At 43.0% G+C, this 15194-nt stretch overlaps 1 protein-coding gene across 14 annotated transcripts in view; it reads right to left on the bottom strand.

Moving 5' to 3' along the window:
* The window catches only part of GBF1 (golgi brefeldin A resistant guanine nucleotide exchange factor 1), a 122096-nt gene that overhangs the window by 26511 nt on the left and 80391 nt on the right, over nt 1-15194 (bottom strand). For all 14 annotated transcript variants that reach the window (XM_060126084.1, XM_060126087.1, XM_060126088.1 and 11 more), the window contains exon 4: nt 5027-5158. In XM_060126084.1, the coding sequence (XP_059982067.1) occupies nt 5027-5158 (132 nt within the window). The remainder of the gene's footprint in view (nt 1-5026; nt 5159-15194) is intronic.

Below are 15194 nucleotides of genomic sequence, written 5' to 3'. Positions count from 1 at the left end.
CTCAATGAGAAACATGCGCACTGCAATGAAGAGTGGCCCCCGCTCACTGCAACTAGAAAAAGCCTGCATGCAGCAATGAAGACCCAACGCAGCCAAGAGTGAATAAGTAAAATAAATAATAAATTTGTAGAAAGAAAAAATAAAAAGGAAATTGCTGGTCCCACTCCCAGAATTTCTGATTTAGTAGGTCTAGCGTGGGGCCTGAGAATTTGCATTTCTAACAAGATTCCAGGTAAAGTTAATGCTGCTGGTCAGGGGACCACACTTTGGAAATCACTGGGGTAAAGCTACTCATTTCATAGAGGAAGGGCCTGGAAATCTGAGGTTTTGGCCCAGAGCAAGGGCCAAGTAGGGCCAGAGCTTTGAATGCCAAGGTTGCAACCTTTCTCTTTTCAGATGTTCTCTTTCAACACATCTCCCTCTGATTGCTTTTGGAATGTTGTGTTCAGGTGCAACTGAGGTAGGGGAGTAGGGGGAAGAAATGGACAGTCACTGCTGCCAATACTCATATATGGGTGCCCATTACAGCAAATCAGAGAACTCTTCCTGCTTTGGTTTCATTCTTATTTAAAACAGTATGTCAAGGACAAGAATCCTGTAACTAGCTTAACTAAAGATTAAGGAGAGATAAGGGACAAACTAAACAGGACTGGAGGCTGGCTAACTGGGGAATAGGTGGGAGGGAGACTTTCATCTGTAAGAGGGGAGAAGCTAGCCCTGACAATCAGCACCATGCTGCAAGCTAACACAAATGCTGCCAAGGAGGAAACTCTGCTCCCATTCATGACTTTAAATATCCACAAGGAGGACTTCCCTGGTGGCGCAGTGTTTAAGACTCCGCCTGCCAATGCAGGGGACACAGGTTTGATCCCTGGTCCGGGAAGATCCCACATGCCGTGGAGCAACTAAGCCCGTGTGCCACAACTACTGAGCCTGCGCTCTAGAGCCCGTGTGCCACAACTACTGAGCCTGCGCTCTAGAGCCCGTGAGCCACAACTACTGAGCCTACATGCCACAACTACTGAAGCCCATGCACCTGGAGCCCGTGTTCTGCAACAAGAGAAGCCACCACAATAAGAAGCCCATGCACCGCAACAGAGTAGCCTCCGCTCGCCGCAACTAGGGAAAGCCCGCGTGCAGCAACGAAGACCCGATGTAGCCTAAAATAAAATAAATAAATTTATAATAAATAAATATCTACAAGGAGTAGCCAAAGTGACCTCCATCAAGGCTTACAAGGGTCCTGCTGAACTGCCTGGATTGTTCTTGAAAGGGGAGCAAAAGTAGGGAAAAAAGATAGGGACGTGACAAAGCTTTGTGAGTGACAGAGAAAAATGCTCCAGAGGTGGCATGGTGTAAGCTAGGAGAAGCTCCTAGTTTTAAGTGTGGGAATTAGGAGAAATTCTTACCATTTTCTCTTTCTTGGTACCTGAAATTAATGGAGTTCCTGAGTTTGAAGCTCAGCAGATGGCTGAGAAACCAGAACATTTCTCTTGCCACAATGAGCCAGAAAACTTTTATCAATTGTGAGTGGTTTTCATTTGTTTTCTTTCTTCTCTTCCATCCTGGTTAGTCTCTGACACCTAGTCAGACTCTCTTTGACTGCATGCCACTACTCAGTATCACGAGCGGCTACTTTAGAGGTCATGCAGAAGGAAGCCAATTTCATGATGATCTACAGTATAGGAGGTGACCCAGCTCCTTCTATCACACCAACTCTCCATGTTTCTCCCAATCAACACGGAAAGTCCTATACTCTCAAGGCTGTTGCCTGAGTCCTCTCTCACAGCCCTGCTGGACAGGGTCCTTTATTCAGGCCTCCAGGGTCCACAGAAGGACCTTTCCTTGTTCGGGAAATCCAGGACCTTCTCAGTGCTGTGTACTGTTTCAGAGTTCCTAGTGAATGGCAGCCTTGCTCCCAACTCCTGGGGGTCTATTTCTTCCCCTCTTTCAGTAGTCTCCCTAGGTAAAGTGGTTTAAGCGCTACTGATCTTTTTGTAGCTCTTATCCTCTGAGCTTGAATGAAGTAGCAAAGTTAATTTTCTAAAAAGGTAGGTACAAGTGACAGGTCCTTAGAACCACAGGCAGGGCCTCATAAGCCAGGCAATCAGAGGTACAAATCCTGATCTGGCAGCTGTGTGGGGCCAAACAAAAGGCTGGTCTTTGGAGTAGGATCTAAAATAACCCTAGACGCCTTGGGTCACAGGGCTGAGAGGTGGAGGGCAGTTTCTTCCAGAAGGGCAGCCTAAACAGAAGATGGCTCACTTAACAGACCTTGTCTTCCCCAGGACCCCTTCTTTAGAATCTCCTCCTTTCCTGGCCACCCTGGAGAAGACTGCAGGGAAATCTGCCAATCTCATCTCCTTTACCTTCTGGCTTCCATACACTCCTTCCCGTTCCTATTCTCATGCCCAATGCAATCACCACCTCCAGCACTCTCTTTTCCCACCACAGGAAACTCCAGTGACCAGCTGGCCTGAGGTCTCCAATGACCAGCTTGTCTGCCAACCCCAGAAGGGGGAGAGAGTAACACTGACGAAAGAGCAGAGGGAAACGGCACCGAGGGCAGCTGCTGGAGGCCGTGAAGAGAGATGACCTGCAGGTGGTGCTCAGGGCAAGGCTGTAAGTAGCTGGGCCTGATTTTTGCTTAGGAGAAGTATGAAGCTAGGACTAGGGTGCCTGGAGAAGCTCATGCACCTAGAGAACCTAGCTGGCACCCAGGATACCTGCTCCCAATCCTGAATGCTTCAACTAAGCAAATCCAACTTTCTAGAAAAGATAAAGGGTTTTCTTGCCTTCAACTGAAGGTCATTTTCTTTCTTGCTAGCTACAGCCTGAGCTTCCTCTTTTCCTATCTCCTTACTTAGAAACAAGGACAGCTGCCTGTGTTCTATGTTCCTCACCCTTGCACATGGGCAGACAATAGGGGAAAAAAAATCGGTATTCTAAGTGACAAAACCAACTATAAAGGAATCCAAAAAAGACACCATAAACAAATTCAGAGATAAACAACAGACTAGATAAAATATCTGGACTAGATTGGAAGAAAATATTTGTAATACTGTGATAGACAATAGGTTAATAAACACTATACAAAGAACTCCTACAAACTGATAAGAAAAACAAAAACAACTCAATAAAATAATAGGCAAAGGAGAATAAATTCAAATGTTCAGCCTCAAGGAAATGAAAGCAACAAAATACCAGTTTTCACCCATCAAATTAGCACAAATAAAGAATATCGATAATAATCAGTGCTGGTGACAGAGTGGGGAAATGGAAACTCTCAAACCTTACTGTTGGACGTGCAAATGATTTTAATCTTTTGGGAAAGCAAACTGGTAGTACATATAAAAATGTAATTTGCACATGGCCTTTAAACCAGAAATTTCAAGTTCAGGAATCTGTCATACAAAAGGAAAATGAATAATAAAGACATATGAACAAGGTTGCTTATTTCAGCATTATTAATAATGGCTTGGGGTTTCCCTAGTAGCACAGTGGTTAAGAATCCTCCTGTCAATGCAAGAGACACGGGTTTGAGCCCTGGTCCGGGAAGATCCCACATGCCACGGAGCAACTAAGCCCGCACGCCACAACTACTGAGCCTGCGCTCTACAGCCTTCGAGCCACAGCTACTGAAGCCCGCGCGCCTAGTACCTGTGCTCCGCAACAAGAGAAGCCACCGCAATGTGAAGCCCGCGCACCGCAATGAGGAACCCGCGCACCGAAACGAAGAGTAGCCGCCGCCCGCTGCAACTAGAGAAAGCCCACACACAGCAAAGACCCAACGCAGCCAAAAATAAATAAATAAATTTATTTATTTTAAAAATAATAATGGCTTAAAATAAGAAACAACCTAAATATTAAATATTACTCAATAAGAGAATGATTGAGTGAACTGTATTATATCTATACTATGGAAATCATACAGCTACCAAAAAGAAAAAAAAAAGTCTTACCAGGGACTGAGGGGCAGGGAAATGGTGTATTATTGCTTAATGATTAGAATTTCTTTTTTGGCGTGATGAACAAGTTTGAGAAATAGATGGTGGTAATAGTTGCACAACACTGTGAATGTAATTAATGTCACTGAATTATATACTTTAAAATTATTAAAATGGCAAATTTTATATTATGTATATTTTATCACAGTAAAAAAAGAACATACAAACTTCCAGTTATAAGATTAATAAGTTCTGGGGATGTAGTGTACAGCATAATGACTGCAGTTAACAATACGGTATTGTATGTCTGAAAGTTGCTAAGAGAGATCTTAAAAGTTCTCATCACACACACAGAAAAGTTTGTTTCTATGTGAGGCAATGGATTTAACTAAACTTATTATGTTTATCATCTTGCGACATATGCATCTATCAAATCTTTTACACTGTAAACCTTAAAATGATACAATGTTATATACCTCAAAAAAACTGGAGGGAAAAGAATAAATCAGATGGATAATTATATCATGTACACCTAAGTTAATACTATTAAATGAGAAAATATGTAGCACATAATCCTATTTTTATTTCTTTTTTAAAAGAGGTGAAACTTTATATATATTTATACACATGTAGAAAAAGGTATAGGAAGATTCAAACCTGCCTGTTAATATTATTTACCTAAAGAAGGAGGAGAAACAGTGAGAGAGACCATTAACTTTTCTTTTAGACACCTCTTCATTGTTTATCTTCTTAAAATGAGCATGCATTATATTTGAAAAATAACTTAAAAAATAAACCAAAATAAATCAAACCTTCAAGGGCACTATACCCTTAACTGCCTCCAGAGCACAAAGAAATCAGAGTCCCAAGGAAACCTCTCATTCCCCACTCTGCACAACCTGAGTCAATTAGTGTGATGAGTAACCAATAAACAATCCTATTTCTCTTCTACAAGGAAACGGATGGCTGGGAAAAACCTTCCAGTATCACCAGCTCATTGCCTAAAGCCTGACCACTCCAGGAAAGGCAAGAAATGAAGAGCTGTAGCTGTGGTCATCCAACAAAGTCTGAGCTCTTACCTATGAGCGCATAGGACAGGAACTTGTTGACAGAGGTGAGTGCTAGTCCAGTGATAGGGCCAGTGGTATCTTCAGAGCGAATTACTTCCAGAAATGGACGAAGGAACACATTGGGCTCAATTTCTGAGAGTTCTGCAAGAAAAGAAATGAGAATAAAGAGCCATCTTACAAAAAGCTAAACCCTAGAAAAAGGCCCTTCTTAACTGTGCCATGAGGCTAGAGTTCTTAGTTGCTGGGACAATCTTCCTCCCTCTGGATTATCCTGAATCAAACCCCAAACACTATGTCATTTTATCTGCAAAATTTTTAGTTTGTACCTCTAAAAGATGAAAAAGCTTAAAAAAACACAGTATCATTACTATGCTTAAAAATTAACAACAAAATGGTTAAGATGGTAAATTTTATGCTTTTAATATACTTATGCATGTATACATATTTTTAAACCACAATTTAAAAATTAACAGTAATTCTTTAATATCATCAAATATTGCTGGGTCAATTATCCATGTCCATTTCACCACCCTCCCTAGGGGTGCACAGGGAAACATCTTGAGTACAGCCAACGTGGCCAAAGAGATCCCAGGATGAGCTGCTTGCTGTCTTAGGTCTTTTGTTGTTATAGTTAAGGTCACTTTTCTTAGAGATAAAGAATGCAACACATTCCAGGAAGTTGAGGGGGAAACTTGAGGTTTATAGTCCCTTGCTGAAAAATAAGCTCAAAAAGAACAAAAGGCTGTGTTGGAGGCAGTTTATAATCTTGCAAAGCTCCTAACCACTCTCTAGCCTCCTTTCTGTCTACAGTAAGCAGAGGGCTAACTGCCTTGAGATGAAGAGGCAATTCATAATCTTTATTTTACAGATGAGAAAAATAAGGCTCAGATAAGACACATGATTGGCCCCAAATCACACAGCTAACAAGAAGCAGAGCTGGGATTTGAACCCAGTCTATACATATGGTTCTAAAACTTGTAAAACCATTATATCTATTCTACTTAATTATCAGCACATACTCCTAAATTTAGAAGGTTTCATTCCAGGTCTAAGAAGCTACTTTATACTGGACTTGCTCTGTACCCTACTATGCCCAGGGTTTAACTTTTGTTTTTCTGCTGTGCTTTCATATCTCAGACACTAGCTCCCTAAAAGGCTTCCTAAATAGGCCAGAAAGACTCAGGGACTGGATATGGGCTGCCCCACCTTTAGAGACAAAAGGAAGCTGGTTTTCCTAAGCACCTTCATTTTCATGCAAATGTAGGGAGCTTCCCACTCAATTCTTACCACCCTCCTCTTTGGGTAAACATTCCCTGGCCCCGCTGTTCCTCAGATTAATGCTTTAATTAATTGGCAGATTGAGTAGCATTTTCCAAGCTTGTCTGTACAGTGATCACATCAGCTGTATAAAACCTGCTTCTCATCCCCCACTACCCCCACCTAGAGATGTACAATCTGCAGAAAAAACCTAGAGAAAAACCTTTGTGTGTGTTCAAGATGGTAAAGGGTTGATATGTAAGGAATAGATATATTTGGGAAAGCTGAAATAAAATACCTTTAAAAAGCACATCGAAAAAACTAAAGTCATCTAGTCTTGCTGCTTTAGGAACACAACTGTATTACATACGATTTGGTCTGTCATTTAAAAAACAGTCATGTTTGGTATATTTGAGATATGAAAGTGTTAGATGGAAGACAAATCTTTGCGAGGTGGGATAGGGAACAGATTTTCTGAGCATTCACCCAGTTGCTTTACCTATACTTGTTTCATAGTCAAAGACTAGGTCAATTTTACACCCACCATTTGACACTTCCAGGGCCAAGTGCATTCTGCCTCTTTTTGAGTCCTATAAATTTTAACACACATATAGGGTGTGGGCTCTCAAAGCCAAATGACTTAATGTACCAAAGCAGTAGTTTCTCTGCTGTGTTCAGTGGGCTTGAAATTGATGGAAGTTTGATCTGTCTCTGCAGGGCTGCTTCAACTGAAGATTTTTCTTTTTTTTTTTTTTAAATAAATTTATTTATTTTTGGCTGCGTTGGGTCTTCGTTGTTGCACGTGGGTTTTCTCTAGTTGCAGTGAGCCGGGGATACTCTTTGTTGTGGTGCGTGGGCTTATTGCAGTGGCTTCTCTTGTTGCGGAGCACTGGCTCTAGGCGCGCAGGGTTCAGTAGTTGTGGCACTGGAGCGCAGGCTCAGTAGTTGTGGCACACGGGCTTAGTTACTCCACAGCATGTGGCATCTCCCCGGACCAGGGTTCGAACCCATGTCCCCTGCATTGGCAGGCGGATTCTTAACCACTGTGCCACCAGGGAAGCCCCTAACCTTCTGCTTAAGAGGAAAGAGTTCAACATGGCATTGAGAGACTTGGAGGGAGCAGGAGTGATACTATACAGAGGCTTGGACAAAGTCCCACAGAAAACTCTCTGGATGCTCTGGATGTGACCCTCGCGTAATATACAATCCAGTCAATGGACAAGGAATCATTAGTCTCACTCCTACTAATAACCAGGCATATGATACCCAAGCTCATCTGTCAAATTAGATAGTTGGAATCTGACTGTTAAAATACATTCATTCCAGCACTTCCATTCTGTGAGTCAATGCTTTATGGAAACTTAGTGATGGAAAACTAGAAGGGCTGGACTTTTTTTTTTTCAATTCATTTATTTTATTTATTTATTTTTGGCTGCGTTTGGTCTTTGTTGCTGCAGGTGGGCTTTTCTCTAGTTGCAGCAAGCAGGAGCTACTCTTCGTTGCAGTGTGCGGGGGCTACTCTTCGTTGCGGTGCACGGGCTTCTCATTGCGGTGGCTTCTCTTGTTGCGGAGCATGGGCTCTAGGCACGCGGGCTTCAGTAGTTGTGGCACATGGGCTCAGTAGTTGTAGCTCGCGGGCTCTAGAGCACAGGCTCAGTAGTTGTGGCGCACGAGCTTAGCTGTTCTGTGGCATGTGGGATCTTCCCGGACCAGGGCTTGAACCTGTGTCCCCTGCATTGGCAGGCAGATTCTTAACTGCTGCGCAACCAGGGAAGCCCAAGGGCTGGACTTTTTAATGAGCCCACCAGGAACCTTCACTTTCACCCTCACTCCCCTACCCCTCTAAAAAAAGAGGATGATGGTATATAAAATTAACTTTCCCAAGAGAATTTGGTCTAGGCAGAACTGGAGTTTTGCCCTCTAGGTTCAACTGCAGATTCAACTCTACTTCTTCCTACAAATCCAGAAAAGAAAAATTTCTGGTGTTCTACCTCCTGGCTTAGCCTGCCTGGGGACAGAGATTCAACTGTCTAGATCTTCTTTGGAAGAGTAAGAAGAGTTGCCTGAGTCCTTCAGGGAAAAGATGCCATGATGCTGCTCATAGTGAGCAGGCTGAGTAATTTCACAACCAAGGAGACATCTGACACCCCTGCCAAGCAGCCAAAATTCCCGCCCTGGAAGGCTGTCAACCTCAAGGCACAAACAGTTCAGTAAACAGAGAGTGCAGATCAGGTAGAGGGGTGCTCTGAAGGTGACTGATTCATGTTCTAAGATGGGAAGTGAAAAAAAGGAATGGGTACAAGAAGGAGAGGAAATCCAACTCCCACCGGAGAAAGAACACTTGGGATCCTTCTAGGACTAGGCCACCTGCTGCTAAAATCAAGTCCAGGTCCAACTTCTGGCTAGTCAGTGCCCAATAAGAATAATCACAACAAGACTTATTAAACTATTTCTGGAGAAGCTGTGGGTCACTTCAACACAAAGCAAAGTGAAGCTCTTCAGAGGTTTCTTGGTGTTGTTCTGCTCATACTCTGCTCAACATCAGTGAACAGGGCTCTCAACTCCCTATAGTGTGACATTAAGACAGGTAAGTCTCCAAGTGACTTTTGGCCTAAAGTCAGGTTGAGAATCTGCAGATGTCCCCCAAGTCTCCTATCTTCTCAGATGATGAGGTGACCTGTCCAAAAGGAGATGAATACTGACACTGTTTTCTTTTTTCACATCAGGGCTGCCACCTTCTCTGACAATCTATGTCAAAGGCCTCAACATGTGGCATCATGCACTGCCCTTAGACAAAAGGGAACAATCTCTTCTCAGCATACAGGGGAGCAGTCACCATCCTCCCAGGAGGCTTGTGTTCTCCAGCCTGCAGCAGCCTTTTCTCATTTGGCCAACATTGGGCTGGCACATTCCTGAGCCAAAATGCACACATAAGCTGCTTTCCCTGGTAGCAAGCTCTTTACTCCTGAGTGACTCTTATCAGGGGCGGTTGGGCATTCTCAATTGGATTACGCTGACAAGGAAAAAGTCCTGTGGTATATTATTTCAACACCATTTGGCTTCAGAAATGCTTGTCTCGACCCTTTTGCCCTCAGAGGCTACTTCTCCCTTCTTGCTTTCTAGAGGGTCACCAGCCTGCTCCCATCCTAGCTCTTCATCCTGCAAATATTGGCTCATGTTCCTGGAGACAGAATATCATCATTCACAAGGTAAATCATGTATAACAGACTAATAAATCAGAGCATGTTAAAAATATAAGTCTAGTTCATTTACCCCACTTGACATTACTGTATCCAGAGACACAGTACAGAATTATTTGAGCATAAAAAGCTCTTTGGTTTTGGGCTTTTATGTCTATGCCTCCACATTCCATTTTAGGAGAAAGTGTTTGGTCCTCATATTCCCCCTAGTTCCCCAACCATGGATTGAACCGGCATCCCCTGCAGTGGAAGCTCAGAGCCTTAACCACTGGACCGCCAGGGAAGTCCAGGTCCTCATAGTCATACTTCTCTGACTATGCTGTATCTAGGAATACTTCTTGTAAAAGTCAAAGTAAGATTGAGAATGAGCTGCAAATGGAATTTTTGAAATACTGTTCCATAGGAAAGAGCTGTGCTCTTCTTGGTCACTACAGGACATCAGGAGTAGTGGTCCAAAGGATGAGACAAACTAAACTTTGGTGTAGCCAGAAGCCTCTGGAATATCTGCCACACCTTTATTTCCAGCCTTGAATGGTCAGGTGGGGATTTAGGCTTGATTTCATGAACTGGCTTGAGAGATGGCTGCCAAAGGGCAGCTCTCAGAAAATTATCTAGTCCAGGCTTAAGGGTTAAACCCAGACAAGCCTTTGCAACCCTGCCTTATACAACAGGAGAAATGAAAAAAAGAAATGCACTATACCCAGTCTTGGTCTGTCACTAATTATGTGACCTTGGGCAAACACTTCCCTTCTTTGGGCCATAGTTTCCTTATCCACAGGGTTTTCCTGGGGAAGAAGATGGTGGTGGTAGTACACAGTTTAATGAAATTCTTTAAGGCTCCCTTTAGATCTCCAAAATTTATTTTAAACGCAAAGTACAGTTTGGGAGTAAATAAGCATGAATGCAGACAGTCTGTTACAAAGGTAGCCTGGGGGAAAAGCAAGCCCAGTTTGTTTGTCTAAGCTCCTGACAGCGGATCCTCTTTTTTCAGCTATCACCCAATAGTTTCCCAGATCTGTTTCCTATTCTCAAACAAATCCTTAGTTTCTCAAAGTGCCTTTAGACTGCAGTGGGGATGAGGAGGGGGATTATCTTTGATATTATGACCCTTTAAGAAACAAAGTATGGTGATAACTTAATCACTACCACACCCAGGTACAAGGTGAGTTCATGGGTCCACCTAGGGCCTGCAGTAGAAGATAATGATACAAACAACCTTACACCAAGAAAGGCAAATTATTTTCTAACACTTGGTCCTTTAAATACCCTTTGAGAAGTATTCATTTTTCAGGCTTATTTCTCCCTCAAAGGCCAACCCAACCTGTTTTTATGAATCAAAAAACCAAACCTTAACTCTTACTCTAATTAAACATAAGCAAATCCTGAACTTACACATCTTGGGGTTTTACTGAAAGTCTGAAAATCCCAAGGATTAGAAATCATAATTGTATATCTTCCCCGAGCTGTCTTAGATAAGTAATTTGTAGAAGGTCATGTTCATGAGGTCCCAACCTAAGCCAGAGATGACATAAAAACTCCTCTCCTCCTCCGTAGACATCTGGCCCCCAAATGTTCAAGATGACCAGAAAGAAAAGGGTTTTTGGCATTTACATATGTTCTCTGGCTCAAACACCTTTTCAGGACCTGGGCTACCTCTGTCCCTATAGCAGGTCTGTCTCTCCTAAGAGAGACGATAGAAAGAAGATGTATTTTTTTCAGACTGAAATCTCTGATATCATATACAGCCCATAGCAGGCTGCTTTCAGGCTGCTCCTGAAATCCTCACTTTTTTGTGTGTGTGTGGTACGCGGGCCTCTCACTGTTGTGGCCTCCCCCGTTGCGGAGCACAGGCTCCGGATGCGCAGGCTCAGCGGCCATGGCTCACGGGCCTAGCCGCTCCACGGCATGTGGGATCTTCCTGGACCAGGGCACGAACCTGTATCCCCTGCATTGGCAGGCGGACTCAACCACTGCGCCACCAGGGAAGCCCTGAAATCCTCACTTTTATAATCTCCTCCTTGTTGAGTAGGACCACCCTAGTCTGCCTGGTATCAGATTTAGCCTACACTTTCAGAAGATAAGACAGGGACTTAAAGGCAGCATACACGTGGGAAAATAGTTTGTTTACTGCATGACTTTCTCCAATATGATACATAATCCTGATTGGAAGAGAAATGAGCTTCCCACCTTGGGCATTTCTGCTAAACAGCCAGTTTAGCTTGCTGCTAGGAGCTGCTATCTACCACCCTACAAGAAGAATCCCATTCCATTGCTCAGGACAACAACCTTAATTGGCCTCTGACATCAGCAACAGCTACATACTAAACTAATTATCATATGTAGGTTATTTACTTTATCTTCCCAGTAACCCTGAGAAATAGTATTACTGTTCCCATTTTATAGATAAGAACACCAAGGTTCTATGAGGTTAAGTGACTTGCCCAAGGTCATGCAGTAAGTGGAAGAGGTAGAATTTAAATCTGGGTCTGTTCTGGATTATGTTCTTAAATATTATACTATGCTATTGCTATGGGTTTACTATTAGATATATTAACTGCATGACATGGATGGCAAATAAAAATTTAAGACTTAACTATGCTAGAATTAAAGTTTCTTCTGCACCCATCCTCTTCCTAGCCAATGACTAAACACTGTTAGTTCCTGACTTTAGTACTGCCATACAAATTAATCTTCAGGTTTGCCCAGTTCTTTCCTAATCCAAGAGGGAAGAATGAGGCCCCTTTAACAAGGCTGGCAGGGCTAAATGAGGCCCATAGGGACCTGAAACATATCGCAGAGGCCCGAGGATAGACTGATCCATCTGTCTTACTGAGAGCACAAGTTTGATGCGTATCAACTCTAAACACCAGTTCTCTTCCTTCTAGAGGAAACTGGCACATATTGAAAGGAAAGCAATTAGGCTGTAACATACAGGCAAACCAGAGCTGCTGTGGTTCTTTATTCTACCTTGCCGTTTTCTGCATTCATTGTATAAGACCAAGACCAGGGGGCTTCCCTGGTGGTGCAGTGGTTAGGAGTCAGCCTGCCAATGCAGGGGACACGGGTTCGAGCCCTGGTCCGGGAGGGTCCCACGTGCCACGAAGCAACTGGGCCCATGTGCCACAATTACTGAGCCTGCGCTCTGGAGCCCACGAGCCACAAGTACTGAAGCCCGTGCACCTGGAGCCCGAGCTGCACAATGAAGAGTAGCCCCCACTTGATGCAACTAGAGAAAGCCGCGCAGCAACAAAGGCCCAATGCAGCCAAAAATAAATAATAAATAAATTAAAAAAAAAAAAAAGACCAAGACCAAACTTAAGCAGGCAATTTGAAAGCCCAGGAGAAATTAAAAACTTCTGTTGCTATACTTTAAAACAGGACATTCACCCCAGCTTTATGCAGTCATTACACTTGGAGCAACTTTTTCAATCCAAATTCCCCTCATAGTCTAGTAAAATATTTCACTGTTCCATGGCAGAAAGAAGACAATTATAGGTTTATCACCAATTACCACCCTGTCAGGTCTCCTCTAGGGGCCCTGAAGGGAAGTAAAAGGAAATAAAAAAGAACTAAATTCTGAACTGACATTAACAAAGTCTACAGATGATGGAAAAGACTGAAGGGTTAATAGCCAAAGCTTTTGGAGAAGAGTAAGAGAATCCCTAAAGAATATCAATTACGGGACTAGTAAGCAACTCTCCCTGTTCCTTAAGTGTACAGAATCCTATTTATTTACATTTATCCAGAAGCTGGAAATGCTTTTTTACAGCAGCATATCACAAATTCTTAGTGACAATTAAGTCTGAAGAATCTTATTCAGCCTCAGACACCCTTTGTGTTAACAAGCTCAAGAATGTTATGATAAGAGACATTTCCCATCTTACTGATGGAGAAACAAAGGCATCAAAAATATAACCAGTAAGGGCCAGGACAAGTACTCTAACCACTTGCCACTGCTGCCTGTAAACACATGACTGTAAGCTGGAGAATGAACAAATAAAGTTTATAGGAGCAGCAGTACTCTGAGAAGTCATATGTTATTTGCTCTGAAAGGTGCCCAGAGAACCTTCAAAACAGCTGAATCTAGAGGAGCAATCCTGAAAGGGTTGGGAAACAACTTTAGAAAACATGGGACAGAACCCAGGTTCAGCCAACACCTGTTTCCCAAACAATATCTGTCTCTCTCTGTCTCTCATTTTATCCCAACCGCACACAATACAAAAGCTGTATTATTCTGGTAAAGTTGCATTCCAACCCAGAATGCACAGTTAATGTTTTTTACAGCCCACATGCCTCCTTGCGATGGATGGCCACTTTATAATGAAAAACTTTATGCTCAATCAACTTACAAATAATGAGTGTTCCATTACAATGCATTAAAAACAAACCCCAGGGCTTCCCTGGTGGCGCAGTGGTTGAGAGTCCGCCTGCCGATGCAGGGGACACGGGTTCGTGCCCCGGTCTGGGAAGATCCCACATGCCGCAGAGCAGCTGGGCCCGTGAGCCATGGCCGCTGAGCCTGCGCGTCCGGAGCTTGTGCCCCGCAACGGGAGAGGCCACAACAGTGAGAGGCCCGCGTACCGCAAAAAACAAACAAACAAACAAACACCCAAATCAGAAAGACCCAGAAAGAAACAAGGAATAGGAACGAAGGTGATTGCTGGAAAGCAAGGAGGAACTCAAGAGAATTCTCTGTAACTCCTTCAATCCTAAAGAAGATACAGTCCTAAGGAGAATTTGGTATTGAAAAAGGCATTAATTTCAACAAATGCTGTTGGGACAACTGAACATCCATATGCCAAAAAAAACCCCCTACTTTCATCTAAACCTCACATGTTACATGAAAATTAACTAAAAATAGATCATAGATGTAAATGAAAAGCATAAATCTGCATACCTTTTAGAAGAAAATATAGGATAAATCTTTGTGACCTGCGATTAGGCAAAGAGTACTTAGATATGACACCAAAAGCACAGTGCACAAAAGAAAAAAACTGGTACACTGGACCTCATCAAAAATAAAAATGTCTGCTCTAGAGACATACTAGAGAGATGTCTATCTCTAGAGAGATAATGTTAAGAGACTGAAAAAACAAGCTACTGAAAAAACAAGCAATAATTGTATAATTATAATTGTGATTGTAAGAAAGGACTTGAATCCAGAATACACTTCTTTAAGTTTCTAAACTCAACAGTAGGAAAACAAACAACTCCATTAAAAAAATGGGCAAAAGACTTGAACAGATGCATCACCAAATGGTGTTCGATGTCACTGGCCATTAGGCAAATGCAAATTTAAACCACCTTGAGGGCTTCCCTGGTGGCGCAGTGGTTGAGAGTCCGCCTGCCGATGCAGGGGACACGGGTTCGTGCCCCAGTCCGGGAGGATCCCACATGCCGCGGAGCGGCTGGGCCTGTGAGCCATGGCTGCTGAGCCTGCGCGTCCGGAGACTGTGCTCCGCAACGGGAGAGGCCACAACAGTGAGAGGCCTGCGTATCGCAAAAAAAAAAAAAAACCACACACCTTGAGGTACCACTACCTACCTACTAGGATGGCTTAAATAAAAGTACTGAAAATACCAAGCACTGGAAAGGATGTGGAGAAACTAGAATTCTCATTTCTGGTGGGAATGTAATGTGGTACAGGACTCTGGAAAACAGTTTGGCAGTTTCTTAAAAAGCTAAACATACATTTACTCTTTGACCCAGAAATCCCACTC

Source organism: Lagenorhynchus albirostris, chromosome 16, assembly GCF_949774975.1.
Source record: "Lagenorhynchus albirostris chromosome 16, mLagAlb1.1, whole genome shotgun sequence".
Classification (NCBI taxonomy): domain Eukaryota; kingdom Metazoa; phylum Chordata; class Mammalia; order Artiodactyla; family Delphinidae; genus Lagenorhynchus; species Lagenorhynchus albirostris.
This window is presented reverse-complemented; position numbering and strand designations above follow the sequence as displayed.